Source organism: Mycothermus thermophilus (assembly GCF_041956435.1).
Source record: "Mycothermus thermophilus strain CBS 625.91 unplaced genomic scaffold VTJ04scaffold_6, whole genome shotgun sequence".
NCBI classification, from domain to species: domain Eukaryota; kingdom Fungi; phylum Ascomycota; class Sordariomycetes; order Sordariales; family Chaetomiaceae; genus Mycothermus; species Mycothermus thermophilus.
This window is the reverse complement of record NW_027191432.1, coordinates 2,240,745-2,267,648: the sequence shown is the minus strand read 5'-3', so window position 1 is coordinate 2,267,648 and position 26,904 is coordinate 2,240,745. Positions and strand designations below refer to the sequence as shown.

Sequence of the window (26,904 nt, the reverse complement as noted above, 5' to 3'; positions counted from 1 at the left end):
CCGATCGGGCCGTCAACAAAAAAGAACAAGACAGGGTCGACATCCGGCCGAACCGATGGCAGCGCCAGCGCCAGGGTTTGCGCACGGCCTCTCGCTTTTTGCGTGTCGGTCGTCGCAGATAACGGCCGGGGGCAACGAAGTGCACACTTGGAAGAAAAGAATCGGTGTACGTCAAATGTTTTCTTGTAATGTAGTGTAGAGATGGCGGTGTCCCCGACGGGTTGGTAGCTATCATTCAATAAAACAAAATCAAGGGAAAAGAAAAAAAAATATTCCCCGATATCGCGCGCGCGCATCGCGTTCACGGATGGGTCGGGCTGCCGTCGTTTCGCGACCGGCGGTGTTTTCTCGCGCTGGGATGTTGCTGGCTGGAGACGAGAGCGAGGAGCCGGGAATGACGTAGTTGCGCAACATGCCCATTTGCAGGTTGGCTTTGGTTCGTCCATCGCTCTCAGCTCATCGGGCGCTGACCTGAAAGTTAGTTCGCGTTGTACAAATGTACAATACCTGTACGACCTCGCCCATTCCTCGGCATTTCCGCTCCAGCTGATCCCCACCGCCGTCAGCAACAACCAACAACCAACGCCTCGCCGTCATCAGCCTTGTTCATGATCTTCAGACGCCCGATGCCAGGTGAACAAACGGCGGCGCCGCCTGAGTAGGTTCGTTCCAGCGAGGGAATGGGAAGGAGGATGAGTTGCGAGAATTGCGCGAATTTGGCCAGTGTTCCAGGACCTAGGATGGCTGACGACCTGCATTTGTTCCATTGCATGAGGCTTCGCAGAGCCGCGGCTCGATTGGAGGTCAACATGTCGGATTGGGAAATAAGTGAAGTCCTGCTGTATCTGATGGAAATGACCTCCATGATGGTGCACGTCACTCATGCAGATATGAGCTGAAGACTTGCTGTATGTAGGTACTCCATCGATACTGGCAGGATCCGCCGGAGAAGCACGACTCCAGACTTTCGGGTACGCCCGCTAGCTGCGTCACGCTCCTAAATTAGGGAAGCCGACTTACAAGCAGGCCAACCACACTGATGATTTGACGACAAACTGGGTCGTCCTCAAGTGAGGCTAATACCGCAAGATGCGGTCGAGGAGGTTCCGAGGTTCCACAAGATGCCATTCAGTCGAGTTCCAGCCCAGGAAGAAGCCCCTGAGTAAGACTGGAGACCTTCATACCAAAAGCGTGACAATTGTCCAGCACTGTGGTCTGGTTGGAACAGTTCCATTCAGGAGGAACCGGATCCCAAAGGAGCCAACGGTTCATCAGCTTACGACGTCCTGACGTCGCAAGCAACACCGTTTCTTGGATCCCTGAGAGCGAGGCCATTCCCATGTCCTGGACAAATCGCTGATCCTTCCGCCAAGTTATCGATGGACACTACTACCGTTACGTACTATACCAAGCTTTTCGTTTATCGCCTCCCGGTGCAGGGATGTTGCCATTACCAACCCCCCTTTCTCATTCATTCGCGTTTCTCATCACCATGGCGCAAGTGATGAGAGAGCGAGAACGGTCGCTTTTGCTGGCTTTGGTTGCGCTGTTGCTTGCCTTGCAGCCAAAAGGGAAACGCCGCTCCGAGAGCGGCCCCCCGGTCCAACGACAAGCTCCGGCGCCGATGCGACATCACGCATGGCGACATGGGCTTTGTTGTCTTGGGGGTCCAATGGCGAACGCTAGCCCTCCAGCCTCCCAACAGCAAGCGACGAGCTTGTGGGCGAAAGTCTGTGCGACTTTACGTTTCGCCAAGCGGAAACACCAGCGATCCCGCGGGAAAACGCTGCCCTGCTGGCTCCAGGTGAGGCGTTGGACGGTGAACACAACTCACCACCAACCTCCCCGAGGTGAAGGCCGAAAACTTTCATCCCGTCTTTGCCCCCTCTCTTCATCCCATGTTCGTAAGAAGAGGGCCAATCGGATGGGCGACGGACTTGTCCTTTTCAGTCTAGATTTTTTTTATTGACTCTCTCGAGGTGTTTGCACTCCTTCCTTCCGGCTCCGGCAATACACCTCGGATGTAGTGAATGTGAGTTGTGTTTGTGGCTGCAAGTAAACAGGCTGGAAGCAGCAGCAGCATCATGGCAACACATAGCGATGCGGCCAAGAGATGTGTGTTCCGGACAAGGCCTGCGCAACGGTTGACGGTATGGTATGGTACCTGCGGTGCAGAGAAACGCAACGGCAAAACCTCACGTCAACTTGCCACTGAGACGAGGGCGCGAGAGCTGTGCGAGAAACGCAAAAAAAAGCCCCCAAGCTTGGGTTGCTGGCTTGTTGCACACGGCCAGGCCGCTCGCTCACAGGGCCGGACGGAGGAGCCGCCGGGAACAGAAAATCCCGCAGAGACAATTGGCCGGTACTTTGGCGAGCAGTCGTGGGAGGTACCAGGTGCGGCTCCACCCGCGCGGCGGGAAGTGCGGAAAAGTGGGGTAAGGTACATGGCCCGGCTACGGGTCGAAGTTCCTGCAGGCGAGGTCCAATCGACGTCCAGTACGTTTTCCATTTCTTGACAAGGAGGAGCAGTTTAACGGGCAAGCAGCTCCAGAGAGCAGAAAGAAAGAAAGGTGCAGACGCACGGCGAACGGGAAGGAGAGCGACCCCACCCACACCTTTTTTCTGACTTTGCCGGTGCCGGGATGGCTTCTGCCCACCCGAAAATGGTGGTGGGGTTTGGGCCATCCGTCGATGAGATGCGTTCGGGTGTGGTTGCGTTGTGTTGACGGAAGGTACACGTCGAGAAGCTCTTGGACAAGCAGACCTACCCGAGCAGAGTGCCCACCCATTCGTCCACTTGCTGCCGGCCAACACAGTACGAATTGAAACACGGGACTGGGTGATTCAATCCCGCGTTGACCGTGGCGGGCAGCTTCGGGTGAGGCGGAACCCACTGGATCACGCTGAGCAACACAGTTCCTGGCAACAGGTTCCGCACTGGAGAAAGACGAAGGCAACTCTGTAATCATATCGGCGTATCCACGGCATCCACGCTCCCGTCCTGAGAATCCAATTCATTCAATTTCTTCAATGCCCCCATCAAGCAGCAAGAGGCGGAAAGGGCGAAAACAGCTGGGCGATTTGCCATGGGAGTCTCGTCTGCCGAAGGGAGCGAAAAGGCCGACCTTCCCTGCACAGGTCCGGGCCGGCCTGGGCAGGCCGGTGCTTGTTGCCCAGTGTGGGAAGGTTCGACGGTCACCGTGTTACACAGTGCCGCACATCAGCCCGTTGCACCGTCAGCACAGTGTGGATGCCGCTACGGACTCGGGCAAGAGCCGAGCTGCTGGGCATGGCATCCCATGCCACGGCATCCCGTCACGGTGCATCCATCCATCATGGCCCGGGCCTTGCTGGGATGGACAGGACCGGGTCGTGTGCGCCCGGCTAAGGTTCCCCAAGAGTCACGTTTTTGCTCCGGCATGCAACGGGAAAGCTGGGAGCGGTTGGGAAAGTTGAAATAGACGCATCGCCCTCCCTCGTTCTGCCCCGATTCCCTCCTCCTCTCTTCCCTTCCTTCCCCTCACGCACGAAGGTCCTCTCTGGTAACCCTCCCTTCGACGTGACCTGGACGTTTAGTCGTCTTCCTTTCCTCTCTCGAGCTCGTCTCGCCCTCGCTCTCCGCGCCTCCCAGCAGCGTAGTTGTGGGCAGCTCGGTTTAGAGGTGCACCACTTGCGCACGCTGGGCTGAGTCAAGTCCAAGCTCCCCGCCGAACCCAGCGAGCAAGAATTCCTCGGATTTCCCTAACAGGCACTTTGCTCTGTTCGGTCCCTGGACTCTGCGCGTGAATTCCCACCGCCAGCAACAACTCCTCTCAAAACTTCATTCCTAAGGATTTTTTCCTCTCCACCACCACCGCTCTTCCGCAATTGATCTGTTGCTGCTCACCCACAACCGATCAAACCGCGACCGCCGCCTCTCACACAACCAACACCCTGCGCACCCCAAATTTTTTCACCTTTCTCCGCATCCCGCGCCACTGAGCCCCGCGCAGAGCTTATCTGCTGCGATCCAACGCCACAATGGCGGGCCAATCTGCTTCCGGCGCCCCGGCGCTGTCCACCAACATTGAGAGCGGCAAGTTTGACGAGAAGGCCCAGCCTCCCAAGGCCCCCGTCGAGGAAGAGGAGGAGGATGAGGATATTGATGCTCTGATCGACGATCTCGAGAGCAATGACGGCCATCAGGTAAGAACAAGCTTCGCCCAGCCCTCCCTCCCGGTCACCGTTAGCTTCGTCCGCCTTGCAGTGTGGCGCTCCAGTCGCCAACGCCAATTCGGTCGTGCCCGCATTCGCTCATTTTTGCCCAGCCTTCGTGCTGGCAAGGGCGGCGGCGCCGATTGAGCGTTTGGCGATAAGCGACACCCACTGCAGACGCACCGATGACAAAACAGCACTATGTCAATGGTGATGGTCAATTGACATCACCGTCGTCGTCGCGGCTTGTTCTTGTCATCGCCGTGGCCTGGGTCGATCTTTCGCACAACATGCTTCAAGCAAAGTCATGCATCGCTGACACAATGTCTGTTTTCAGTTCGAGGAGGAGGAAGAGGTCGCCCCCGGCGGCGCTCGCGTTGTCCCTGAGGAGATGCTCCAGACTGACACCCGTGTTGGTCTCACGAGCGAAGAGGTCCTGCAGCGCCGCAGGAAGTTCGGTCTCAACCAGATGAAGGAGGAGAAGGAGAACCTTCTGCTCAAGTTCTTGGGTTTCTTCGTTGGTCCCATCCAGTTCGTCATGGAGGTACGTTTGACGTTGCGTCAATTGATGTGGAGCGATGTTTTGTTTCGTCGACCGTTGCCGTCGGCGCCACAACGCTGGGGCGCAGTCGTCGAAACGAAACAAGGCCATTCCCCACACCTACCCCAACTCGTCTTTGATCTTCATGCATGCTAACAAAGACCCCTCACACAGGGTGCCGCTGTCTGTACGTTAATGATCCCATCCCTTTCGTCGCGAACGGCTGAGGATTTCGGCATAAACCTTCCCGGCCCGAGCCGTATCATGACACGGACCAGTGTCGCATGCGTGCAAGGTGCCGGTGGTTGATGTCGGAATCATCTCTACACTCGGTCGCATCCAATAAGTCAATTGAATTGTCGCGCTAACTCATCTCACAGTGGCTGCCGGTCTCGAGGACTGGGTTGATTTCGGTGTTATCTGCGGTCTGCTCCTTCTCAACGCCGTTGTCGGTTTCGTGCAGGAGTACCAGGCTGGTTCGATTGTCGACGAGCTGAAGAAGTGAGTAGACCTCGACTACCTGCATGCCTGGAGAAACACAGAGCTAACCCCCCATCCAGGACTCTCGCTCTCAAGGCTGTTGTCCTTCGTGACGGTACCCTCAAGGAGATTGAGGCTCCCGAGGTCGTTCCCGGTGATATCCTGCAGGTCGAAGAGGGTACTATCATTCCCGCCGATGGCCGCATCGTTACCGACGGTGCGTTCCTTCAGGTCGATCAGTCCGCCATCACTGGCGAGTCTCTCGCCGTCGACAAGCACCATGGCGACCAGTGCTATGCTTCCTCCGCTGTCAAGCGTGGTGAGGCCTTCCTCGTCGTCACGGCCACCGGTGACAGCACCTTCGTCGGTCGCGCTGCCGCCCTCGTCAGCGCCGCCAGCGCCGGCCAGGGTCACTTCACTGAGGTCCTGAACGAGATCGGTACCATCCTCCTGGTTCTCGTCATCCTCACCCTATTCGTTGTCTGGGTTGCCTCCTTCTACCGCAACAACCACATCGTCCTCATTCTCGAGTTCACTCTTGGTATCACCATCGTCGGTGTCCCCGTCGGTCTCCCGGCTGTCGTCACCACCACCATGGCTGTCGGTGCTGCCTACCTCGCCAAGAAGAAGGCCATCGTCCAGAAGCTCTCGGCCATTGAGTCGCTTGCCGGTGTCGAGATTCTCTGCTCGGACAAGACTGGTACTCTGACCAAGAACAAGCTCTCCCTCTCGGAGCCCTACACCGTCCAGGGTGTCGATCCTGAGGATCTCATGCTCACTGCCTGTCTTGCTGCCTCGCGCAAGAAGAAGGGCATGGACGCTATCGACAAGGCCTTCCTCAAGAGCCTGAAGTACTACCCCCGCGCCAAGAGCGTCCTGAGCAAGTACAAGGTTCTCGAGTTCCACCCCTTCGACCCCGTCTCGAAGAAGGTCACCGCTGTGGTTGAGTCGCCCCAGGGTGAGCGCATCACTTGCGTCAAGGGTGCTCCTCTCTTCGTGCTCAAGACCGTCGAGGAGGACCACCCCATCCCCGAGGAGGTTGACCAGGCCTACAAGAACAAGGTTGCCGAGTTCGCTACCCGTGGCTTCCGCTCTCTCGGTGTTGCCCGCAAGCGCGGCGAGGGCCAGTGGGAGATTCTCGGTATCATGCCCTGCTCTGACCCCCCGCGTCACGACACCGCCCGCACCATCAACGAGGCCAAGTCTCTCGGTCTGTCCATCAAGATGCTTACTGGTGATGCCGTCGGTATCGCTCGTGAGACTTCTCGCCAGCTTGGTCTCGGCACCAACGTCTACAACGCTGAGCGCCTTGGTCTCGGCGGTGGTGGTGACATGCCCGGCTCTGAGGTGTACGACTTCGTCGAGGCTGCCGACGGTTTCGCCGAGGTGTTCCCCCAGCACAAGTACAACGTCGTCGAGATCCTGCAGCAGCGTGGCTACCTCGTCGCCATGACTGGTGATGGTGTCAACGATGCCCCGTCTCTCAAGAAGGCCGATACTGGTATTGCTGTCGAGGGTGCCTCCGACGCTGCTCGCTCGGCTGCCGATATCGTCTTCCTTGCCCCTGGTCTCGGTGCCATCATTGATGCCCTGAAGACTTCTCGCCAGATTTTCCACCGCATGTACGCCTACGTCGTCTACCGTATCGCCCTGTCGATCCACCTCGAGATCTACCTTGGTCTCTGGATTGCCATCCTCAACCGCTCCCTGAACATCAACCTCATCGTCTTCATTGCCATCTTCGCCGACGTTGCCACTCTGGCCATCGCCTACGACAACGCCCCGTACAGCAAGACCCCCGTCAAGTGGAACCTGCCCAAGCTCTGGGGCATGTCGGTCCTGCTCGGTATCGTTCTTGCCATCGGCACCTGGATTACTGTCACCACCATGTACGCCCACGGGCCGAACGGCGGTATCGTCCAGAACTTCGGTAACCTCGATGAGGTCGTCTTCCTCCAGATCTCGCTCACTGAGAACTGGCTCATCTTCATCACTCGGTATGTTTGGTTCCTTCTCATTTGTTTCGAGTTGCAAGATACTAATTCCTTTGTAGTGCCAACGGTCCCTTCTGGTCGTCGCTTCCCTCGTGGCAGCTGGCCGGCGCCGTCTTCATCGTCGACGTTGTTGCTACCCTCTTCTGCATCTTCGGTTGGTTCGAGGGTGGCCAGCAGACTTCAATCGTCGGTGTCGTCCGTGTCTGGGTCTTCTCGTTTGGTATCTTCTGCATCATGGGCGGTATCTACTACATGCTCCAGGACAGCCAGGGCTTCGACAACCTCATGCACGGCAAGTCGCTCAGGGGCAACCAGAAGCAGCGCTCGCTCGAGGACTTCGTTGTCTCCTTGCAGCGTGTCTCGACCCAGCACGAGAAGTCGCAGTAAGCGGCTTGTTCGAGGCTGTATGTGGACGAAGGAGAGGGGTAGCGAGTTGCTTTGTTTGTTCCCTTGAACGGGCTCGATCTTTGAAGAGGATGGTTCCGATAATATGAGAGAGACGTGGAACTTTTTAGAGTTTTCTTCCGAGTCGTGTCCGGGTAATTGGGGGGGCAGATGGGCAGCTAGACCCGACCCGCTGAGTTTGGGAGGAAGTGGGATAAAAAGGGCCAACTGACTACAAAGGCGGGTCGGGGTACTGTGTTTGTGTGCGTGTGCTTGTGTTTTCGGGTTTTTGGGAGGTTGTGAGGTGGGAGGAGGGGCTGCTGCTTTTAGACTGCGCGGGCTCCCTGTCTTTTTCTTACTACTTTCAAATCTAATAAAGCGTAAAAATAAATTCAGCGTACATGCTCTGATCTCTTTTGCCTGGTGATTTGGTATGTGGTGTCTTGGGGTGAATGTTGTCCCTGAATATTTGACTTTCTGAGATGGTTGTGCTGTTTTCTTAGATGGTTGATGCCCCCTGGATATGTGTGTCTTCTCACTTCTCGCTTGAATGATTTCGACAGCGACGATGAAACTTGACCGGGACCGTGTAGCTAGGGTTTGGATCCGCACTGTTCTTTGCCCGTGAATTTCGCTATGTTCATACAGTGCGATACAGGCTGATTGGCCGGTCTGAGATCACTTGAACCGTTCGTGGTTTTCAGTTTTTGGTCCCCCGGAATCTCAACTTCTTGATTCTTCCACGCTCACGAACTTTTCTTCTTCGGCTTCGAGATTGTCGATTGGGTTTTCCAAGTTCTTTACCACCAATTTCGTGAATTTTTTTCTGTTTGAGAAGAGACGAGTTCGTCGCCGCCCTCGCCTCTGAAGCACCCGCCGCCGCCGCAGCTTCGTCTAGGCGGCCGGCCTCTGCAGCAAAGCTTCGTTGAGGCGCGCCCGTCGGTCGGTCGGGCGGGTTTTTGCGATGGCGGGAGGCGGCATGGAGGGTGTCAGGGAGCTGCCGGGGTTGATTTACGGTGAGTTTTATTCTCTTCTTTTTCTTTTGTTTCTTGTCTTTGGCGTCTTGAAGATTTTGTTGTTTCGGGACTTGGTCTTTGGTCTTACACATGCATATCCACTCCCTCGTTTTTTTGTTTTTTTAGTATCTGGCCTTGTCTCGGGTCTTACACATACCTATTCATACCTATTGTCTTGTTTCTTTATATCTGGTCTTACCTTGAGACTCTGTCTGGGGTCTTACATATATTACCCATGTCCTCCCCTTCCGTCCTGGAGCTCAACTCGCACAAGAGATGGATGGAAAGACACCTCTCATACGTCCCAGAACCAACATGACTCGATCAGCGTCGAGGCGTGGATATTTTGCGTCTGGGCGTTATGTCAAGGTCAAGTCAGCTACTAACTACTTCGGCGACACACCACAGACCCCGTGACGGGTAGGTACTACGCCCCCGCACCCTCCGGAACCACCGCTCCAGGCACGGCCGCCTGGGCTAGGACCGAGGCGGCCAAGCGGAAGGCTCTGGCGGAGAGCCCCGGGTCCCAAAACCCCTGGGACCAGAAGAACAAGAAGAGCAAGAAGGGAAATAAGACCTCCCTTCTTCCTCTTCGAAGTACTTCTGCGGACCAGCTGGATGGGACTGCGGGGGCAGGCTCTCCGGCTCGGGCCGAGAAGGAGGTAGTCAAGTTCCCGGCGCCCGTCAAGCGGCGGCTGGTTTTGCTTCCTCCCCCTCCCCCTCCCGGTCAGTCCCCGGCTGCCAGCCGACCTACGTCTCGGCAAGGAGCGGGGTACTCGCTGTCTTCGCTGCCGTTGTCCAGGCAGAGGCCCGCCGCGGTAGGAGCGCAGCTGTCAGAAGAGCAGACCTCGCGGAAGGTTCCCTCCCGGGCGGCATGGAGCCCCAACGCCTTTCTCGGCCCCGGGTTGTTTGCGAGGCAGATCAACGGCTTGTCGGGGACTTGCACGGCCGACGTCTCCGCGGCTCGCATGGCGGAGGACATGGTCCTGCGGTCGTGGGCGGCTGGGTTGGTGGAGAAAGGGGTGGTGTTGACAGATGAGGAGAATGAGAGGAAGACAGATGGTGGGTTGGAGTGTGTGATAACGGATTTCTGGATTGGGGATGCTGGTGAGCGACGAGAAGGTGGATTGGGGGTTGTGTACGCCACATTTGAGGGATACAACATGGTGGGCGCGCAGTATTTGCCCAGGGATGAGCATGATCGGTGAGTGGATATTGGTTGGCCTGAGATGGTGATGAGAAAGGGGATGCTGACCATGGTAATGATGATGGCAGGATCGACTTCGACAAGGCCAAGGAGCGATACAACACCATCCGCTTCCGTCCTACATACTACGAGCTCCCTGACCCTGTCAGACCTGAAAGCAGGACGGTGTCGTTGATCGACTATCATGAGCCGTCGTCGACCATATTGATGGGTGCGAAAGAGGCTATCAGGTGGTTCCATCCGCGTACTGAGGCGGCGAGCGAGACGACTCCGACATGGGCTCTGCCGAGCGGTAAGTTAATTCTTCTATCCTTGTCTCTGACAAAGGGTATTCAACTGACCTGCCGTTTCCCTAGGGGTTGATGGGTTAGTCGACATCAAAGATTCTGTACCGGGCGGGAACAACCCGAGAAAGATCGACCACATAAACGCCATACTTGCGGCCCCCTCTGGCTCACCCCTCCTCTGCGTCGTTGGTGCTCACAACGGCATTCTCCAGCTCCGACCCGACAACAACTACCCGGCGACTTGGATTACCCCGCCGCCGCCGATGCAGGGCAACCATCAATCAAACTGGAAGGCATCCAGAGGTGGCGGTGGTTACAGAGGAAGAGGCGGTTATGGAGGCCGTGGCGGACATCACTCTGGCCATCATCATCATCAACAAAACAACTCAACCTCCACCCCGACATGGGACCACGGCAACGTGCTCTCGCTCGACTTTGCGCCAGACAACCCGTCTCTCCTCTTCGCCGGCACCCGCCGCGGCCTCGTGACGCTGTTTGACCTGCGCATGGCCTCTGCGGCGCGCAACGAGAACAATCTCACCCAAACGCTCTTCTTCAAGCACCCCAGCAGCGCAGCCCACACCCGCTGCGTCGGACCCTACAACGTGCTCGTCGCCGGCCCGCAGAACGCCATGGCGGTGTACGACATTCGGTTCCTGAAGCGCCAAATCGAGCAGCGCCAACAACAAATCCAATCCAGCAAAGGAGGCGGAATCAACAGAACCAAAAACAACACCCTCCCTATCCTCACCTTCCCCGACTACCGCAACGACGCCCACGTCCTCATCGGCCTCGACGTCCTCACCACGGTCAGCTATGGCTCGCGGTTTTGCTGGGACGTTGTCAACTCCCGGGCCAGCACCACCCATCTCGGACGGGGGGGGATCGTGGCGGCCGCTCACGGCGACGGGACCATCAACCTCTACTCCCTCACCGACGGGACGCGGATTGCCGCGTCGCGGTCGGCGGAGAAGAAGATTTTGCACAACCCCCGTGGCGTTGTGAGGAAGTTGCGCTGGGCGACGTTGAATGGGGACCGGCATCCGAGCTTGTTCTGCTCGAGGGGCACGGAGGTGGTGAAGATTTCTTTTGAGAGGGGCGGGGATGAGTAGATGGATTGAGATGGAGGTTGACTACCTGCCTGAGTGAATAAGGACAATGAGAGTGTGGTTTGTGATGTTGGTTTTTCGGGGCGTTAACTCGGTGGTGGGAAAGGGGCAAAAACGGATACATGAACAGCATAATGTAATGAAACACGTACGAGTATCATGATGGGTTGGCGGATGGGGGGTGTCTCTGGTTCATGGTTTTCGACTTGCGATCATCGAGCTGGGGATGGAAAAGGGAGATGACGGAGGTATGGTGATGGTGCGCTGAGATCACGGGTGCCGGCAGGCAATTCACCCCTTGGCCATGCGAAACTGGCAACATTCGACAGATAAGGAGAAATGGTATTACCAGTGACTCAGATTCGGACTCGGGAGTTGATGAAAAGTAACATGTCATACTTTGAGACTACGAGTAGAAAAGAAAGAAGTCTGAAGCTAACTAAACGGCGCTATTACTACACATGAAATCACACATCGACAGACAAGTCGACGGCATCATCATAGAGAGGAAGAGTCCCTGGCAGCTTCCCCTGAATCATCCAGACGACCACGGTCCTAGCTCTCTCGCACGACAGGCAAGCTTTGTGAACAAAAATGTGTCAACGATTGAATCAACCAAGCATGTGTTAGTGAGAGTGGTTCATTGAAGTCTATCATCCAACAACATTTTCTTTTTTCTAACAAACGGAGCTCTGTTCGATTGGTTCAACATCCCAGTCCCCATTTTGTAGTATCCCGGCCTTCGCAACAACACCAAACAACGCCATGCAAGTAAATACAGAAGAAAAGAAGTGGCCGGATATCATGCCAGGAAACACATGTATGCCGTCATGTATGAGTACATGGTTGAGCTGGGTATCATCCCTCCTTCCAACAACAGCAACCCTCAATCACCCTCTCTTTCTTCGGCTTAAGTGGGCGGACACACATCCCCAAACTGGCCCATCAGAGGATGGGAAAGAAAAGAAAAAAATAGGTAGTTAGGAGCGAAGAGTCAAACCACCTCACCTCACCTCACCTCCTCATGAAACGACGTCCTCGTCACCTCCACCGTCTTGCTAATCCTTCCCTTCTCCCCGACAGTGATCGTCGTCCGATGGTGCTCGCCCAATTCGATATTCTCGCTCGCCGTATCGTCCGAGTAGTGGTGGTGGCCACCACCGCTACCGCCACCGCCGCCGCTGCTGAAAATGTGATGCTCGTCGCTGCCCCTGCGGCCCGAATAGTTGTAATCCCTGCTCGCGCTGACGGACACGCTCAGCTCGTGCTTCAGCGGCGCAGGACGCCAGAATTTCGGGTTGTTGCTCTGCTGCTCGGCGGTGCTGCTCATCGTGGATGACGTAGTAGTCGTAGCAAAATGGCTGCTCTTGTGCACGGCAGAGGAGGTCTTGCTGCCGCTCGTGTGGCCGTAGTATTTGTTGCTGCCAGCTTTTCCGGAGAAGCCGCTGCCGCCGCTGACGCCGCCCGCGCGGCCGCGGATGGTGCTGCCAAAGAGGCGGGGGAAGAGGCGGCCCAGGGGCTGCTTGAGGACGGGCAGGCAGGCGCAGATGATGCCGAGGTTGGACTCGATGAGCGTCCAGACGCCGCGCTCGATGAAGGACCAGGTTTGGTCCTGGCGGTTTTTGAGGGAGTTTTGGACGGAGGTGACGCGGAGGATGGAGGTTATGGTGACACTGGAGGGGGGAGGGGGGACAGGGTTAGTGATTTTGTTTGTTTGGTTGGTTGGTTGGATGATTGGTTGGGGGGAAATATAGAAAGGGGGAGGGACTTACAAAGCACCGAGCAGGAACACGCCCAGGATGAGGAACCTCTCGCGCCAGCGCAGCTGGAGTTTCATGACCGGCACCACCGGCAGCGCCAACACCATGATGTCGGTCAAGATGTTCAACACGGCGTAGGCGACCCAGAAAATATCCGAGTTGATGCACCTCGCGGGGATACTCTTGTCCCAGGCGCCCTGGATGGGCACGCACTGCCAGATGGTGGCGGCGACGCCGCCGATACTGTAGCCGAGGATGACGAACAGGTTGAGGTAGGCGGCGATGCGGAAGCCTTTGCCGACGAAAATGCGCATGTACAGCAGCACGACTGAGACCTTGTTCAGGCACACGACCACCTTGTACGGGGTCTGCGCGATGAAGAACCACTTGAGACAAAAGCGCAGCTCCTCGATCGTCAGGTCGGCCTTGTGCATGCCGTAGCCCCAGCTGACGGCTAGTTGGATGGCGACTGAGAGGACGATGGAGTTGGCCTGGAGGGGAAGGTGGTGAGTTAGTGTAAGTCAATCATATCATGGTGAACACCAGGGTGTTGCTGTAAAGAACAAACCCACCAGAGAGGCCACAATGGTCCAGTCATCCCATCCCAAGTTCCTGCTCGCCATGCGTGTGGCAATGCGAGCAATGACGAACAGACCGGCCGAGAGCACCATCACCAGGGAGGTGATGTACAGCTTCCAGCCCTGATCGTCGGCCCCATGGTTGGGGAAGCCGACTCCGCGCCAGCGCATAGTCATCGCCGGTTATCACTAGAAGAGGTCTGTGTGTGAATGTAGGTAGTCCTTGGTGACAGTGCTATCGATTTAGAGTTGGCAATGGCGTCTCCTTGACTGCTGCCGTCTTACACTAGGGCCGGCATATATCGGTAGGTAGTAGCGGCTGTTAGCTGCTAGCTAGTAGAGGGAGACTAGCAGACGACGGCTCCGGAAAGGGTGTGGAGACATGAGTAGTAGGTAGTGGAGGTGGTCGTTGATAGTTTAAATATCTTTCTCGGGACTTGAGAGAGGGATGTATGGAAGAACAGATCGGGCAGCAGGGCAGGAGGTCAGGCCAGCCAGGCCTCTCTCAAGCCATGCGGAGGGAGCCGTCGCAAGAGGTGATGAGACATGCAAGGTACAGCTGTAGGAAGTGAGAGTCTGGAACAGTACCGGGGCCGGAGCTACAGCGGATGCACGAGAGGATGGGACGGAAGGGTAGGACAAGGGGGAATTTGGGGACGACATGGGGGGACAAGCTTTTCGTTGATAACGCAACATGCCCGGCAATGCATGAGAGGTGTCGAGTCAGCTGTTCCTCCACCCAGTCTGTCGGCGTCGCCATGCAAGAGGGACGAACTGGTGACGGACGCCAGTGGTTCACAGGTGAGATCTTCCTTGCCCATCACGACCGTGGCGGCCTCGAATTGGCCCAGATCTGCGACACATGGCTGGATATCGAGGAGTGGATGTTCCATCTCAGCTGGATCGGACAGAGACTCTTCATTTCCCGATCCTCGCCGTTCCTGGATCTCGTCCTGCTCTCGTACCTATACTCCGTAGCACATGGAGAGTAGGTAAACCCTGGTTTGCTGGCCCAAAGAGTCTTGGCCTCGACCAAGAATGATCGAGAAATCTCTCATGCAGAACCCATGAACGCATCACAGCGAGACGCAGATCATCCGACCGGTGGGAGGACAGCGATATCCTGCCGCCGGACGTTCAGTCTAGCGTTCTTCTGACCCCTACCATCCCACAGAAGCTTCCGGCGCCATGGTGATGCGAGACAGGGGGAAGAAAAAGAAAAGAAACCAAAAATTCGCCTTGTTGACCGGGATTTATGTCCGAAACTGACCACGGCGGATGAGGAGAGAGAAGGGGACCACAAGCCCACCACGGTTTCCACTCGGCGAGTCAACCGTTCAACACAACGTGTGGTGTATAGTTATAGTATCTGCCGTAACATGGCTATCCCATCCATCTAAAGATGTTAGATTCGCCTGTCACGTGTTGCTCTGTAACCATGTCATCTGCGTCTTTGTTGATTTCAAACAAAGACTATTGTGTAGGTGATGCCATCACCACTCGAGAGAACACTCAAGGAAAGGAGCAAGCAAAACAAATCTGCCCAGCTATGCCCACAAAACATACGACAAGGCGTCCTAGAAACCGTTTGCGGTGGAGCTAGCGGGCATTGGCTAGTGTGGTGGGGGAGATTTGCCCTTGGCCGTGGTCCACGTAGTCTTGTTTGTTTCCCGTCTTCTGTCTTGTTTCTCTGGTATGCACCACTGCGCGGTGGCAGGAGTAAGAAGCAAAGTTTTTGCTTTTATCATGCTCAACAAGACGGAAAATTCCTTGAGAAATGCCTCACCGGAGAAGAGAAGATCTGCAGAGAGAGGATAAAGAAAGCAACTAAACCCCAAGATGCTTGGAGATGGCGTCTGCAATGCAACGCTTTCCATCACGCACAACCATCCCACCCTCCCTTTCCCCTCCTCCATTGTTCACCTTTCCCACCCTGTCATGGCGACAGCTACCCCCTGCAGGTCTTCCCCCGAAGCTGGGGTCGGGGATGCGGGAGCTGGCGGGAGTGCAGGACCACGTTCCTCTTCATTGGAGATCTCGAGAGCTCTGCCCCTGGGGAAATGAACGCCGAGAAAAGCCACGCGATGGCAGGTCCCGTATCACCGTATCGACGACAAAAAAGGCGACAAGGCTTTTCGCTCTCTCTCCACACCCTCGTCGATGCACCGGAACAATGCGCACTCACATCCGGCATCCTTCGCTCGCGCCTCTTTCGCTCTATCTGTCAGCCAACCTGCATGTGTGCGCCTGCAGCAGACTAGCGAACGCTTGGTGGCTAACGATAGGTAGCTGTGGGAAATAGGAAAGAAAATAAGGAATGGTCGCAGGACCGGGAATAGATGTTACACCGTAGTCAATCACGAGGGAACTTTGTTGGTTTGCTTGGCCTGAGCCGACCCGTCGGGTCGGCGTCGAGCCTCATCGTGTCATCCAGCTTCGGGTTCGGGTCCCCTGAATGTGACCCCTTATATCTGGAGGAAGACCTGTTTATCTCGCCTTGAATGCGCTGCAACCGTAGTCACCAACGCGTGTTGTACGGCGACACGGCACGTAGAGTTGTCTTCTCCCCCACAAAATCTTGTTGTTCCTCCCCTCCAATTTCTGCGGTCTGACGTCGCGTGTCCTGTGTATCCCAAACTCTGGGTACTCCGTACACTGCTGCAGTCTGCACGTGCATACCACACCTACCAGGAGGTTGTAGGCTCAGGCCCATGCCACAACAGCAACAACAGCAGCAGCAGCAGCAATGAGGTCCACAGATCTGGCCCGGTGGCTCTGCGGCGTCCTTGCTGTCTCTGTCCTCTCCGCGACGCCCGCCCTCGCTCAGGGCGACGGCAAAGGCAAAGGCAAAGACGACGGCAAGGGCAAAGGAAAAGACAATGGAAAAGGCAAAGGCAAAGATGACGGCTCTGGCGGGTTCTACCACCACCCTCCTCCGGCGTGCAGCGCCAAGTGCGGTCCGGAGCAGTACCTGACCGTCCAAACCACCAACGGCCCCATCACCGGCCATCTCGCGCCCAACACGTCGTGCGTGCTCGAGTACCTTGGCATCCCCTACGCGCAGCCGCCCGTGGGAGACCTGCGCTTCGCCCCTCCACAGCCCATCGCTCAGCAGAGCCCCTTCGTCGCCGACCAGTTTGGCTTCGACTGCCCGCTCTCGCCCTCGGCGCCCGTCACCAACTTCCCCGACCTGACTCCCCAGGCCCTGGACATCATCAAGTACTTTGCCACGGGCGCCGGCACTCCCCAGAGCGAGGACTGCCTGACCCTCAACATCTGGACCAAGGCCACCGCTAAGGCCTCGGCCAAGAAGAAGCCTGTTCTTGTCTTTTTCTATGGCGGCCGTATGTTCCCTTTCAATCCAACCAAGTCTGAAACCCAGAAACTAACTTCCCTCCCAGGCTTCACCATCGGCAACACCAACAGCCCCTTCTACACCGGCCGGCACTTCGCCGAGGCCGAGGACATCGTGGTCGTGACGGTCAACTACCGTGTCAACATCTTCGGCTTCCCCGGAGCGCCCGGTGAGCCGCACAACCTGGGCCTGCGCGACCAGCGTCTGGCCGTGGAATGGGTGCGCGACAACATTGGCGCCTTCGGCGGCGACAAGGACCGCATCGTGATCGCGGGCCAGTCCTCGGGCGGCGTGGCAGCCGACTACTGGGCATACGCGTACGCGTCGGACCCGATCGCTGCCGGCCTGATCCTCGTGTCGGGTAACGCCTTCAGCTTCCCTGTCAACGCGCCCAACGTTCCCCTGCAAAACTGGAACACGGTCGTCGGCTTGCTGGGCTGCAACGAGACCACCACCACCGACGCCGAGGTGCTCGCGTGCATGCGCTCCAAGGACTGGCAGGACATCAAGGCGGCAGCGGCCACTGTGCGCCCGTCGCCGAGCACTTCCATCCTGCGCTCAATCCCGCCCTTCTACCCGCACCCGGACGGCGAGCTGGTCTTTGACGACTACGTCTCCCTGACCGCGTCCGGCGCATTCGCGCGAATCCCCGTCCTCGGCGGCCACAACCACTACGAGGCCGGCTACTACCGGATCCCCGCCTTCGCGCAGGGCCGCGTGCCGACCCCCGAGCAGGTCGACTCGTTCCACCTCGAGTCCTTCACCTGCCCCGTCAGCTACCAGGCCGAGGCGCGCAAGCAGCACGGCGTGCCGACCTGGGCGTACCGCTACTTTGGCGACTGGGACAACACGCGCCTGTACCCGGACAGCGGGGCGTACCACGGCGTGGACCTGCACATGATCTTCGGCAACTCGGAGGAGGTGAGCGGGATCCCGCCGAGCGAGGCGCAGCAGCAGGTGACCAAGGAGATGCAGCACGCGTGGTACACGTTCGCGCGGGATCCGGAGAAGGGGCTCGAGAAGGAACTCGGCTGGCCCAAGTGGGATCACGACAGCCCGACGCTGGTCGGGTTGGCGTATAACAACGAGCCCGGCGCCAAGGTGATTGATCCGAGCGTGTACGATGCGCCGTGCTCGACGGTGGTTATGGGGGCGTTGGGGACGCCGACGCCGACTCCTTGAGAACTGGTATCATGGGAAGGGTAGTAATTTGGGGTTAACTTAGCTTGTGGCTTATATGTCGGTTTGAGTAGTGGGAGGGAGATTTGTTTGCATCTTCTGGCGTTGGCGTGCTCATGCTTGCGCATACCCGTTAATCACTAATACTATTCGTCCCTGAGCCACGGTATTCCGAGGCTCTCTGTTTTTATTCTTGATACCTCGTCATCCGGCGTCTTTGTCATTCTTGACCGACCAAGCTCAGGTTGTGGTGTCGTATGTTGAAACAGGCCAGAGACATACAACATCGTCGTATCATTGTCGTTCGCGTCGATGATGATGGACGACGGGCCGTCCCGCTGAGATTTCGGGACATGCTGCTGGTGCCGACCAAGTTCCAGGTTGTTCCTTGCTTCTTCGTGTGGATGAAGTAATCTCAGGGCAGCTCCTCGGTTCCTGAGGGACCAATGCTCGAGATCTGTTTGCGAAAGGACGGTTGGGACCTTCAACGCCAGGTCAAACACATCACGGAGACCAGACAGCATACGAGCAAAAGTGAAGCACACCGAGGGACAACAACCATTCTACCATCGGACAATCAACCCAATTAAAGTGTCAAAATACAGCCAAGTCACAAACGCCATTCGTTGATCCAAGATAAACAAGAGAGAGAAAAAAATGTTGAAGTCCAACGGGATCGCCCACTCATCGCCAGCCCTTCCGACCCGTCGAAACAGGTGGGAGAAAAAGGCGCGGCATAGTAGCAATTCTTAGAGACCTCGTTACTCTGCCCGGGCAATACAACCCGATGCTCGTGAGGGAAAAGCATCGGGCCTACTTTCTGCAATCCCGGGGTGGTATCAACTTTCATGTAGAGAAAAAAGAGAAAAAGAAGAGGAAGAAACGATGTTGCGCGAAGTCGGATAAAATTTGGTTTGCATGTGGGGCAAACACGGTGTGAGTTGCTAAAAAGAAGTTGGGTCTGCACTGTACGGGCGCGCGAACGCTGATCGACTCTTTTCATGCTCTGGGATCAAGCATACGGAATACGGAGCAAGTCCGGAAAATTGGCCATGGGGTAATCCGGTGCGTGTCAATTGGGAGTGAAAAAATGAACGAATGTAAAATGATAGTCAGTAGTAAAATGGCAAAAGAAAGCGTCACCTGTAGGATTCGAACCTACGCTCCCGAAGGAACTGCCTAACATGCTAACTGACCATTAGCAGGGCAGCGCGTTAACCACTCCGCCAAAGTGACTTGAGGTCACAAGATCTAGAATGGCTTTATCAATGGACCTCCCGGTGCCCTTCGCTGCCACAACCCAAACATTGCCCCTGATATTTTCCACCCCAGCCACGCCTGGTTCTTCCAGATGACCCAAAACAACACAATGTCAGTCATGCGACAGCATCCCCAAGAATGCCATTCTGAGATCTTCGTGTCACCTGCCTTAGTCTGAACGTGGGCCCACTTTCAGATGCCAAAAATCTTGCCTGCAGCCGATTCGATTCGAAGAAATGCAACCAGCAATGTGGACGGGTGCCATTGGCCCGACACCGCTTCTTTGCCTCTGATCTTGTCCCCAGGGCGAGGCCGGCGCCTTGCTTGGACTCGGGTCGAACCGATAAGTAACCTGTAACGGTTTGAGAATGAACGAGAAATGCGATGGCTGGTCCGGTGGAGTCTGTCTGAAGACAAGGCTGGTGAAGAAGATGAAGCATGTGAACGGCGGCCAAGGGTTGGGCTCGGCATCATGATCTTGTCGTAGTTTCAGCTCAGCGTTGATGGTTTTCGAGGCTTGCTTCCTCGAGATGGTTACTGTGAATTACTTTGTGTACAGATTAAGGTTAAGGTTTTTCAAAGGCATTGAGCGGGCTGGACTCGATTCATCAATGGCTTCCTGCTTCCGCTATCTTTCATTCCAGGACCTCCAATGTCAACAACATCTATCTCCATGTTCCTGCTTCATCTCCTCAAGGCGTCAAGATCACCACTCCCGCATACCCACCTGCAGTGTATACTTCTAAAATCTACCGACAAAATACACGAGACATGTAAGTTGGAGCCCTAATTCTACCCAACATTCGCCAATGGTGTCACCGGCCCGGGGGTCGGCTGCGGGCCCGAGTCCGGCTGCATCGGCCGGCTGCATCTTTTGCATCTGCATTCGCCCCCGTCAGGCCTTGGACAAGGGGACTGGCCGCGAGTGCGCCAGACCCTCAGAGCCCGATCAGCCCTGCCCATCCCTCCCATTCGACGCCTCGACTGCCTTGAGGAGCCACCCTAGGTAACGCAACTCAATCGCCGCCGCCGCCGTGACAACTCACCCGGCCTGATGGAAGTTGGAACGGCTGGGCCCAATCTGGGGCCTAGGTAGACAGACCATGTCTCACTTCACGCCCCCGCTAAGACCGTTTTCGTCCCCTGATAACTTAGCCACCAATATCAATCCACCACCAAAATACATTCCTTCTCTCCACTTCGTTCCTCTTCAACCTTGTGCATCACGCACGGGGTCTCATGTCCCGTCAACGCCAACACCACCATCACCATCGCCATGCTGAACCGGGCTAACCCGCATCCCAGGAAGAAGGTGGCCGTCGTGGGCGGCGGGTGCGCCGGCATCGCCGCACTCTGGGCCTTGAACCGGAGCCCGCACGATGCCTATCTCTACGAGGCCAGCGATCGTTTGGGGGGTCATGTCAACACGGTCGAGTTCAAACGGGGCAAATTCAAGACGATTGTCGATACCGGGTTTATCGTCATGAACGCAGAGACATACCGTATGTTCAAATAGAAGTGTCGTCTGTCAGCTTCGTGATGCGGGTACTGACCTCTAGACACAGCCAACTTCACGCGGTTCCTCAAGAAACTCGGCATCGAGACGATGCCAACCGGTATGAGCTTTTCAGTCTCACGGGATGGGGGTCGCTTTGAATGGGCCGGCACGAGCCTCAATGCCTTGCTCTGTCAGCGCTCCAACTTGCTCTCGCCGCGCTTCTGGCGCATGATGTTCGACATCGTGCGCTTCAGCCTGTTTGCGCTCGACATTTTGCGGGACGAGGATGAGCACGACCCGTGGATGACCATTGGCGAGTACCTCGAGCGCGAAGGATATTCGCGCGCGTTCCGCGACGATTACCTTCTGCCTATGGCTGCCGCCGTCTGGAGCACTCCGCCGGACCGCTTGTTTCTCGAATTCCCCGCGGTTACCATGATCAGGTTCTTGTGAGTGCTTTTATCCGTCTCTTTGGCCCAAGCATTGCTGCTGCTGCTGACACCCGGGCTCCAGGTGGAACCACCGACTTCTCTCCATCGTCGGCCCACGGCCGCAATGGCTCACCCTGGCTAACGGTTCCCGGGCCTACATCGACAAGGTCATGCACAACTTCCCGTCCAACCACCTGCGCCTCAAGACCAAAGTCACCGCCCTCACCAACGACCCGGACGGGCGCGTCCGCCTCCACACCGCCGACGGCCGCTCCGAAGTCTTCGACCACGTCATCCTCGCAACCCACGGCGACCAAGCCTACCAAATCATCCGCCCCTCCGCGACCACCGAGGAGCTGTCCATCCTGGGGGAATTCAAAACCACCGAGAACGTCGCCGTCCTGCACTCCGACCGCTCCCTCCTCCCCCGCTCCCAGCGCGCCCTCTCCAGCTGGAACTACCTCACCACCACCTCTTCCCCCACCTCTTTCTCCCGCCACCACCACCCCACTAAACAAGCCTGCGTCACCTACAACATGAACCAGCTCCAGCACATCCCGCGCTCCACCTTCGGCGACGTGCTCGTCACGCTCAACCCGCCGCGCGACCCCGCCCCGGGCACCGAGCAGGCGCGCTTCAAATACCGGCATCCCGTCTACCACGCCGGCGCGGTGCTCGCGCAAAGGGAACTCGACCGGATCCAGAACCGGCGCGGGATCAGCTACGCGGGCGCGTGGACGGGGTTCGGGTTCCACGAGGATGCGTTCAGCTCGGGAGTCAGGGTCGCCGTGGAGCACCTCGGCGCGAGCGTGCCGCTCGACGAGTGGTCGGATGCGGAGGATTGGAGGGAGAGGAGGCCGGAGGGAGTGACGCTGGTAGAGGCGCTGGTGAGGTTGTGGATTTGGCTGGTGCAGGTGTTTGTGGTGCAGGTGCTGGAGGCGTTTGCCGGGGTGGTCAGGGGCCCGGTGAGTTGGGGGGTGGGCGTGCCGAGGAGGGTGGTGTGGGTTGTTTCGGGTTGGGGGGAGGGAGAGCAGGGTGGATGAGAAGGGGATGGTGCATTCGTAGGCGGTGAGTGTGGGTTGGATTGGGTAGTTGTGGTGGTTATATATAGCACTTCCTTTCGGGTTGGGATTGTGTTGGTGGGTATGGCATTGACGGCATTTGTAGACTTGGACTGGACCAGACTGGGTTGGACTCGGGCGATTATACGTATATCATGGCTATATGTGCCTCAGGGACCTAGGATGGATAGACATTGCATCACTGTTTCCTCCCGTCTCTTTTTTCGAGTTGCCCGTGAACTTTCAAGAGGCGACCCAATTCAGGCTGCGTCTAAGTTCCATCTCCAGCGCCAAGCTACCCCACCACCTGCCACCAGCCGCCAACACGCTCCCACTGAAGCCGCCCCACCAATATGCTCATCCAACCTTCAAGCTCCAAGTCCAATTCCAAAGCCCAGCTCCGTCCACCACACCACACCACACCACACCACAACCACCTCATACCCCGCCGCCGGTCGTGTCTTCACAACCCAGCAACACCAACACGAACCGGCCGGCGACGCCAATTACCCCATCACAAACCACCGATTACAAACACCACCTGGCCAACAGCTAAAAGATGAGCACCCCAATACCACGCCTCACCCGGCGCCTCACCACCGTCGACCGTCCAGACTGGTCCTGCTTCTTCTGCCAACAGGGCGTACGCTTCTTTACCAGCTTCGCGCCCCAACTCGGCAGCAGTTCCGCATGCTCAACATGGAATTCCGTTCATCGCCGGTTCTTCTTCTCCGCGCGCTTTCCGAAGCAGATGGGATTGTTTAGCGCTGCCCCGCCACCACTACCCCGGACATTCCCGGGGTCAATGGCCGTTGGGGGGAGGAGGGGGAGGTTGTTTTCGACTGCTGCTGTGAGGAGGCAATTGCAGCAGCAGCAGCAGCAGCAGCAACAGAAGGGGGGGAAGGTGGCAGTTGGGGTGGATGCTGGGAGGGCTGGAGCCAGGCCGGTAGGAGGGGCGGCGCCGTCCATGGAAAAGATGCACGAGCTGTACCGCAAACGGAACCGCACCACGGCGTATTACACGCTGAGCATCATCCTGGGGACGGTGGCGTTTTCGTACGGGTCGGTCCCCATGTACAAGATGGTATGTTTTCTCTCCATCACCCCCTCTGGACAAACTCCGATAACTAACCCCGTCCCATCAGATCTGCCAAACCACCGGCTGGGGCGGCCAACCGGTCCGCGCGCACGGCGCCGGCGGTTCCTCCTCCACACCCACCGACCTCTCCTCCCGGCTCGAACCCGTGACTTCCGCAAAACGCATCCGCGTCACCTTCTCCTCCTCCGTCTCGGACGTGCTGCCCTGGAAATTCGTGCCGCAGCAGCGCGAGGTCCGCGTCCTCCCCGGCGAGACCGCGCTGGCCTTCTACACCGCCACCAACCTGTCCGACCGCGACATCATCGGCGTAGCGACGTACAGCGTGACGCCGGCCCAGACGGCGCCCTACTTCAGCAAGATCCAGTGCTTCTGCTTCGAGGAGCAGCGGCTGGCAGCGGGAGAGACGGTGGATATGCCCGTGTTTTTCTATCTGGATCCGGATCTGCTCAAGGATGTGAATATGCGTGGCGTGGAGACGGTGACGTTGAATTATACGTTTTTTAAGGCGAGGTATGATGATAATGGGAAGAAATAGGAGGACAGCGGGGTGGGGTGGTTTGCTTGGCTACCAATCATGGAACTGAAGAGTGAATAGCAAAATGGGCGGTGGGATGTACTATTATCTGAGGCGACAGTTGTATATTATACACAGGATAATAGATGTACACGGGCATAGGACTCAATGGTGGAATAGACCAGAGCTTAGCTCTTTCGACCACCAGGCGACTGATACAGTTAAATCTCAGTACAACTGCTCATCACCCATGTCATCAACGTATGTCGGTATCTAGATATCTATCCATATCTTACACTCTCACATATCGTACACCCAAGGCATGCCATTGAGCTTAGCGTATCGTACAACATCACTGCCCACCCCCACCCCATCATTCACCCATATCATCATTATCATGCCTACCCGGAGGTAGGCACATAGGTAGTCATCCACCTTCACTCACCCCCCTTCGCCGCCGCCTGCTGGGCCTCCGCCAACTTCCTCAACCTCTTCATCTCCTTCTTCACGCCCTTCATGCTCTTCCTCGGCCTCCCCCTCTCCGGCTTCTTGGGCTTGTTCATCAACCACGCGTTCATGGGCGGGCGGTAGCCGATAAACTTGCCGTCCGGGCTGTACACGTCAATGACGGGCCAGCGGGGCTCGCGGTCCGGCTCCTCTTCCTTCAACTGATTCATGTACAGGTCCCAATCGTTCCAGTTATCACTATCATTATCGTCGTCGTCTTCCTCGTCTTTGTCTCTGGCGTTTTTGGAATTGTGTTTGTCTTGCTTCTTCTTGGAGTGGTCGATCGCGTTGACCGGCTCGGGGCGGAGGTCGAGGGTCAGTTTCGGAGGAGAAGGAGGGGAGGCGGCAGCGTCGGAAGCGTCCTCCGAGGTGGACTCGGCAGCGGCCTTTTGCCTCTCTTCGATAGCTTTCGGGTCGTCGGGGAACAGCTGCTTCTTGCGCACCTGGACGGCAACCTCCACCCAGCCCGAACCTTCGATGAGTATGTCGATCGCCAGCACGCGGTATGGCAGCCGGTCCACCTTCAGTCCGACGGCCTCGCGGCGGGTGAGCGGGCCTGACCGCGCCTTGGTGACATCGTATCGGAGCTGGTAAGCGCCCGCGTGGCGGATGCGTTCGCCCGTGCCCGGCAGGGCCATGGTTTCGACGCGCGGCGCGTCGGGGGATTGGGTTTGGATGGCGATGGCTTTGGAGGTGGCGGTCAGGTGCTCCTTGAGCGGGGTGAAGTTGTAGGCGAGGAAGATGAGTTCCTCGTCTGGGGCGACGTTGCGCGGGGTGATGCGGATCAGGCCGCCCAGGAGGAGGGATTGGCCTGGTTTGAGGACTTGTTGCTCGGGGACGATGCGCGCTTTCATGATCAGCTCGGGGCGCCTTTCCTCAGGGACGTGGAGCTCAAGGTCGGAGCGCGCAAGCCCGGGGAGGTCGATCAATTCGCCTCGGCCGTTGCCGAAGGGCACGCGGATGGGAGAGGCGGTGGTGCCCGGAAGCGGGGAGACGATGGGCATCGGAGGGTAGTCGGTCTCGGGTTGGGGAGGGGGCAGGAGGGAGAACTCGTCGTCAAGAGTACGGCCGGGTAGCAGGGCGTTGGCTTCCGCGCGATCGGCGAGCTCGAGCTCTTCCTTCAGCGACTTCCGGCGGAAGACATCAACAGAGATGTGGTGCTTGGGTGGTTCTGCGTCCCTCCGGCCCTTGGGGAAGACGGCCTCGAAGAGCTGGCTCTTGCCGACGTTGGCCTTGCCAACCATCCACCCGGCACCACCACGTTCCCAGATGTCCTCTTTGAGATCTTTGGTCCACCAACTGCGTTTGGCGCTCACGCAGTACACGTTACCGAGGCGGACGCGCTTGCCAACGCGGCCAAGAGCCTCGCGCAGGACGTCTCGAAAGTACGGCATCAGTCTGTCAACCTGCTCCTTGCGCGGCGCCAGGAGATCAGAGCGCGAGATGATGAAGCTCATCTCCATGAGCCTTCCATGGTGGTACTTGACATGCTTGGCCCTGCGGTTCTGGGTGCGCAGCGAGATGTCCAGCAGGGTGTGCAACCGGGGGAGTAGAGACATGGGGAAGTCGGCGGCGTCGACAACATGGTAGATATGGTTGTGCTTGTAGGGGGTTTCGAAGATGGTATCACGTAGGGACTCGACGCTTGGATGGTAGATTGAGTTGCCCTCATGGTGATGGATCAGATTGTGGCAACGATCGCAAAGGGGGGGCTTGTCCTCGACAGGCGGGGTGGGCTTCTCCTCCTTGCGTTCTGGAAGCAGGGACTTGAGGTTGATGCCTTGCTTCTCCAGCGCTTCGACATCGACCGACTGCAGGGCCTGCTGCACAATGTGGTCGACGTTTGGCTTATGTGGCTTTGGGGGCGATGCTTCCTCCAAGCCCAGATACTGCCGAACTACCTTGCGTGACAGGTCATAGTACCCGGCCTCGCCGGGGACTGTAGTCTGCGAGAGAGCGCCACAGCCATGGCACACGAGCGGAAGCGTCCTTTGGGGCCGGGGTTCTGGCTGGGATTCTGGCTCTGCAGGTGGTATTGGTTCTTCTGTCTGCCGCGCCGGAGACTCGGGAGACGGGGGAACCTCTTCAGGAGCAGCAGATGGGGGCTCTGTGTGTAGCCGGCGTACCGGGACGGAACGGAGAGGCGGCGATGCCGGCAGTGTTCGGCGCCGGAGTGTTGCAGGTGAGGTTGCAAGTGAGCGAAAGGCTGGACAGAGGTAGAGGGGCACCTGCACTGCGGCCGTCGCAGCACGCGGCCGGTCAAGGTTGAAGACGCGTCCTAGCCATCTTGACGATAGCGGACGGTTCAGAGGCATGGCAAAGGGGGGCGACGGTCTGGTCGGCAACCAGTTGTCTCCCAAGACCTGAAAGAGACTGCCTGTTGGTGTCGTCGACTCTTTTTCATGGGAATTTCCAAACTTTCTTGGACTTTTGGAACCTTTTTGGCCGTT

At 57.4% G+C, this 26,904-nt stretch overlaps 10 protein-coding genes and 1 non-coding gene across 11 annotated transcripts; 7 read left to right on the top strand and 4 right to left on the bottom strand.

Annotated features, from left to right (window-relative positions):
* Nucleotides 1–451: 451 nt before the first annotated feature.
* Nucleotides 452–811, bottom strand: VTJ04DRAFT_9237 (uncharacterized protein; the record flags this gene model as incomplete). Its single annotated transcript, XM_069367762.1, has 2 exons — nucleotides 452–466; nucleotides 578–811. The coding sequence occupies 2 exons, from the start codon at nucleotides 809–811 to the stop codon at nucleotides 452–454; spliced, it is 249 nt and encodes an 82-aa protein (XP_069216058.1).
* A 2,524-nt stretch (nucleotides 812–3,335) lies between these two features.
* VTJ04DRAFT_9236 (uncharacterized protein) lies at nucleotides 3,336–3,688 on the top strand (the record flags this gene model as incomplete). The annotated part of the gene is made up of 2 exons (XM_069367761.1): nucleotides 3,336–3,389; nucleotides 3,533–3,688. 2 exons carry the CDS (start codon nucleotides 3,336–3,338, stop codon nucleotides 3,686–3,688), a joined length of 210 nt encoding a protein of 69 aa, XP_069216057.1.
* A 332-nt stretch (nucleotides 3,689–4,020) lies between these two features.
* Nucleotides 4,021–7,596, top strand: VTJ04DRAFT_9235 (uncharacterized protein; the record flags this gene model as incomplete). The annotated part of the gene is made up of 6 exons (XM_069367760.1): nucleotides 4,021–4,185; nucleotides 4,532–4,738; nucleotides 4,910–4,922; nucleotides 5,116–5,236; nucleotides 5,296–7,212; nucleotides 7,269–7,596. The coding sequence occupies 6 exons, from the start codon at nucleotides 4,021–4,023 to the stop codon at nucleotides 7,594–7,596; spliced, it is 2,751 nt and encodes a 916-aa protein (XP_069216056.1).
* A 103-nt stretch (nucleotides 7,597–7,699) lies between these two features.
* On the top strand, nucleotides 7,700–7,967 carry VTJ04DRAFT_9234 (uncharacterized protein; the record flags this gene model as incomplete). The annotated part of the gene is made up of 2 exons (XM_069367759.1): nucleotides 7,700–7,790; nucleotides 7,834–7,967. 2 exons carry the CDS (start codon nucleotides 7,700–7,702, stop codon nucleotides 7,965–7,967), a joined length of 225 nt encoding a protein of 74 aa, XP_069216055.1.
* A 590-nt stretch (nucleotides 7,968–8,557) lies between these two features.
* VTJ04DRAFT_9233 (uncharacterized protein) lies at nucleotides 8,558–11,215 on the top strand (the record flags this gene model as incomplete). Its single annotated transcript, XM_069367758.1, has 4 exons — nucleotides 8,558–8,609; nucleotides 9,018–9,813; nucleotides 9,885–10,108; nucleotides 10,173–11,215. The coding sequence occupies 4 exons, from the start codon at nucleotides 8,558–8,560 to the stop codon at nucleotides 11,213–11,215; spliced, it is 2,115 nt and encodes a 704-aa protein (XP_069216054.1).
* A 1,006-nt stretch (nucleotides 11,216–12,221) lies between these two features.
* VTJ04DRAFT_9232 (uncharacterized protein) lies at nucleotides 12,222–13,727 on the bottom strand (the record flags this gene model as incomplete). Its single annotated transcript, XM_069367757.1, has 3 exons — nucleotides 12,222–12,885; nucleotides 12,985–13,463; nucleotides 13,545–13,727. The coding sequence occupies 3 exons, from the start codon at nucleotides 13,725–13,727 to the stop codon at nucleotides 12,222–12,224; spliced, it is 1,326 nt and encodes a 441-aa protein (XP_069216053.1).
* A 2,569-nt stretch (nucleotides 13,728–16,296) lies between these two features.
* Nucleotides 16,297–18,087, top strand: VTJ04DRAFT_9231 (uncharacterized protein; the record flags this gene model as incomplete). Its single annotated transcript, XM_069367756.1, has 2 exons — nucleotides 16,297–16,894; nucleotides 16,952–18,087. The coding sequence occupies 2 exons, from the start codon at nucleotides 16,297–16,299 to the stop codon at nucleotides 18,085–18,087; spliced, it is 1,734 nt and encodes a 577-aa protein (XP_069216052.1).
* A 1,134-nt stretch (nucleotides 18,088–19,221) lies between these two features.
* On the bottom strand, nucleotides 19,222–19,320 carry VTJ04DRAFT_t118. The gene has a single exon. It is a non-coding gene; the product is annotated as a tRNA-Ser (tRNA).
* Nucleotides 19,321–20,620: 1,300 nt separating this feature from the next.
* VTJ04DRAFT_9230 (uncharacterized protein) lies at nucleotides 20,621–22,316 on the top strand (the record flags this gene model as incomplete). Its single annotated transcript, XM_069367755.1, has 3 exons — nucleotides 20,621–20,846; nucleotides 20,910–21,291; nucleotides 21,356–22,316. 3 exons carry the CDS (start codon nucleotides 20,621–20,623, stop codon nucleotides 22,314–22,316), a joined length of 1,569 nt encoding a protein of 522 aa, XP_069216051.1.
* A 577-nt stretch (nucleotides 22,317–22,893) lies between these two features.
* On the top strand, nucleotides 22,894–23,968 carry VTJ04DRAFT_9229 (uncharacterized protein; the record flags this gene model as incomplete). Its single annotated transcript, XM_069367753.1, has 2 exons — nucleotides 22,894–23,418; nucleotides 23,480–23,968. 2 exons carry the CDS (start codon nucleotides 22,894–22,896, stop codon nucleotides 23,966–23,968), a joined length of 1,014 nt encoding a protein of 337 aa, XP_069216050.1.
* Nucleotides 23,969–24,384: 416 nt separating this feature from the next.
* VTJ04DRAFT_9228 (uncharacterized protein) lies at nucleotides 24,385–26,769 on the bottom strand (the record flags this gene model as incomplete). The annotated part of the gene is made up of 1 exon (XM_069367752.1): nucleotides 24,385–26,769. One exon carries the CDS (start codon nucleotides 26,767–26,769, stop codon nucleotides 24,385–24,387), a length of 2,385 nt encoding a protein of 794 aa, XP_069216049.1.
* Between the last annotated feature and the right edge of the window lie 135 nt (nucleotides 26,770–26,904).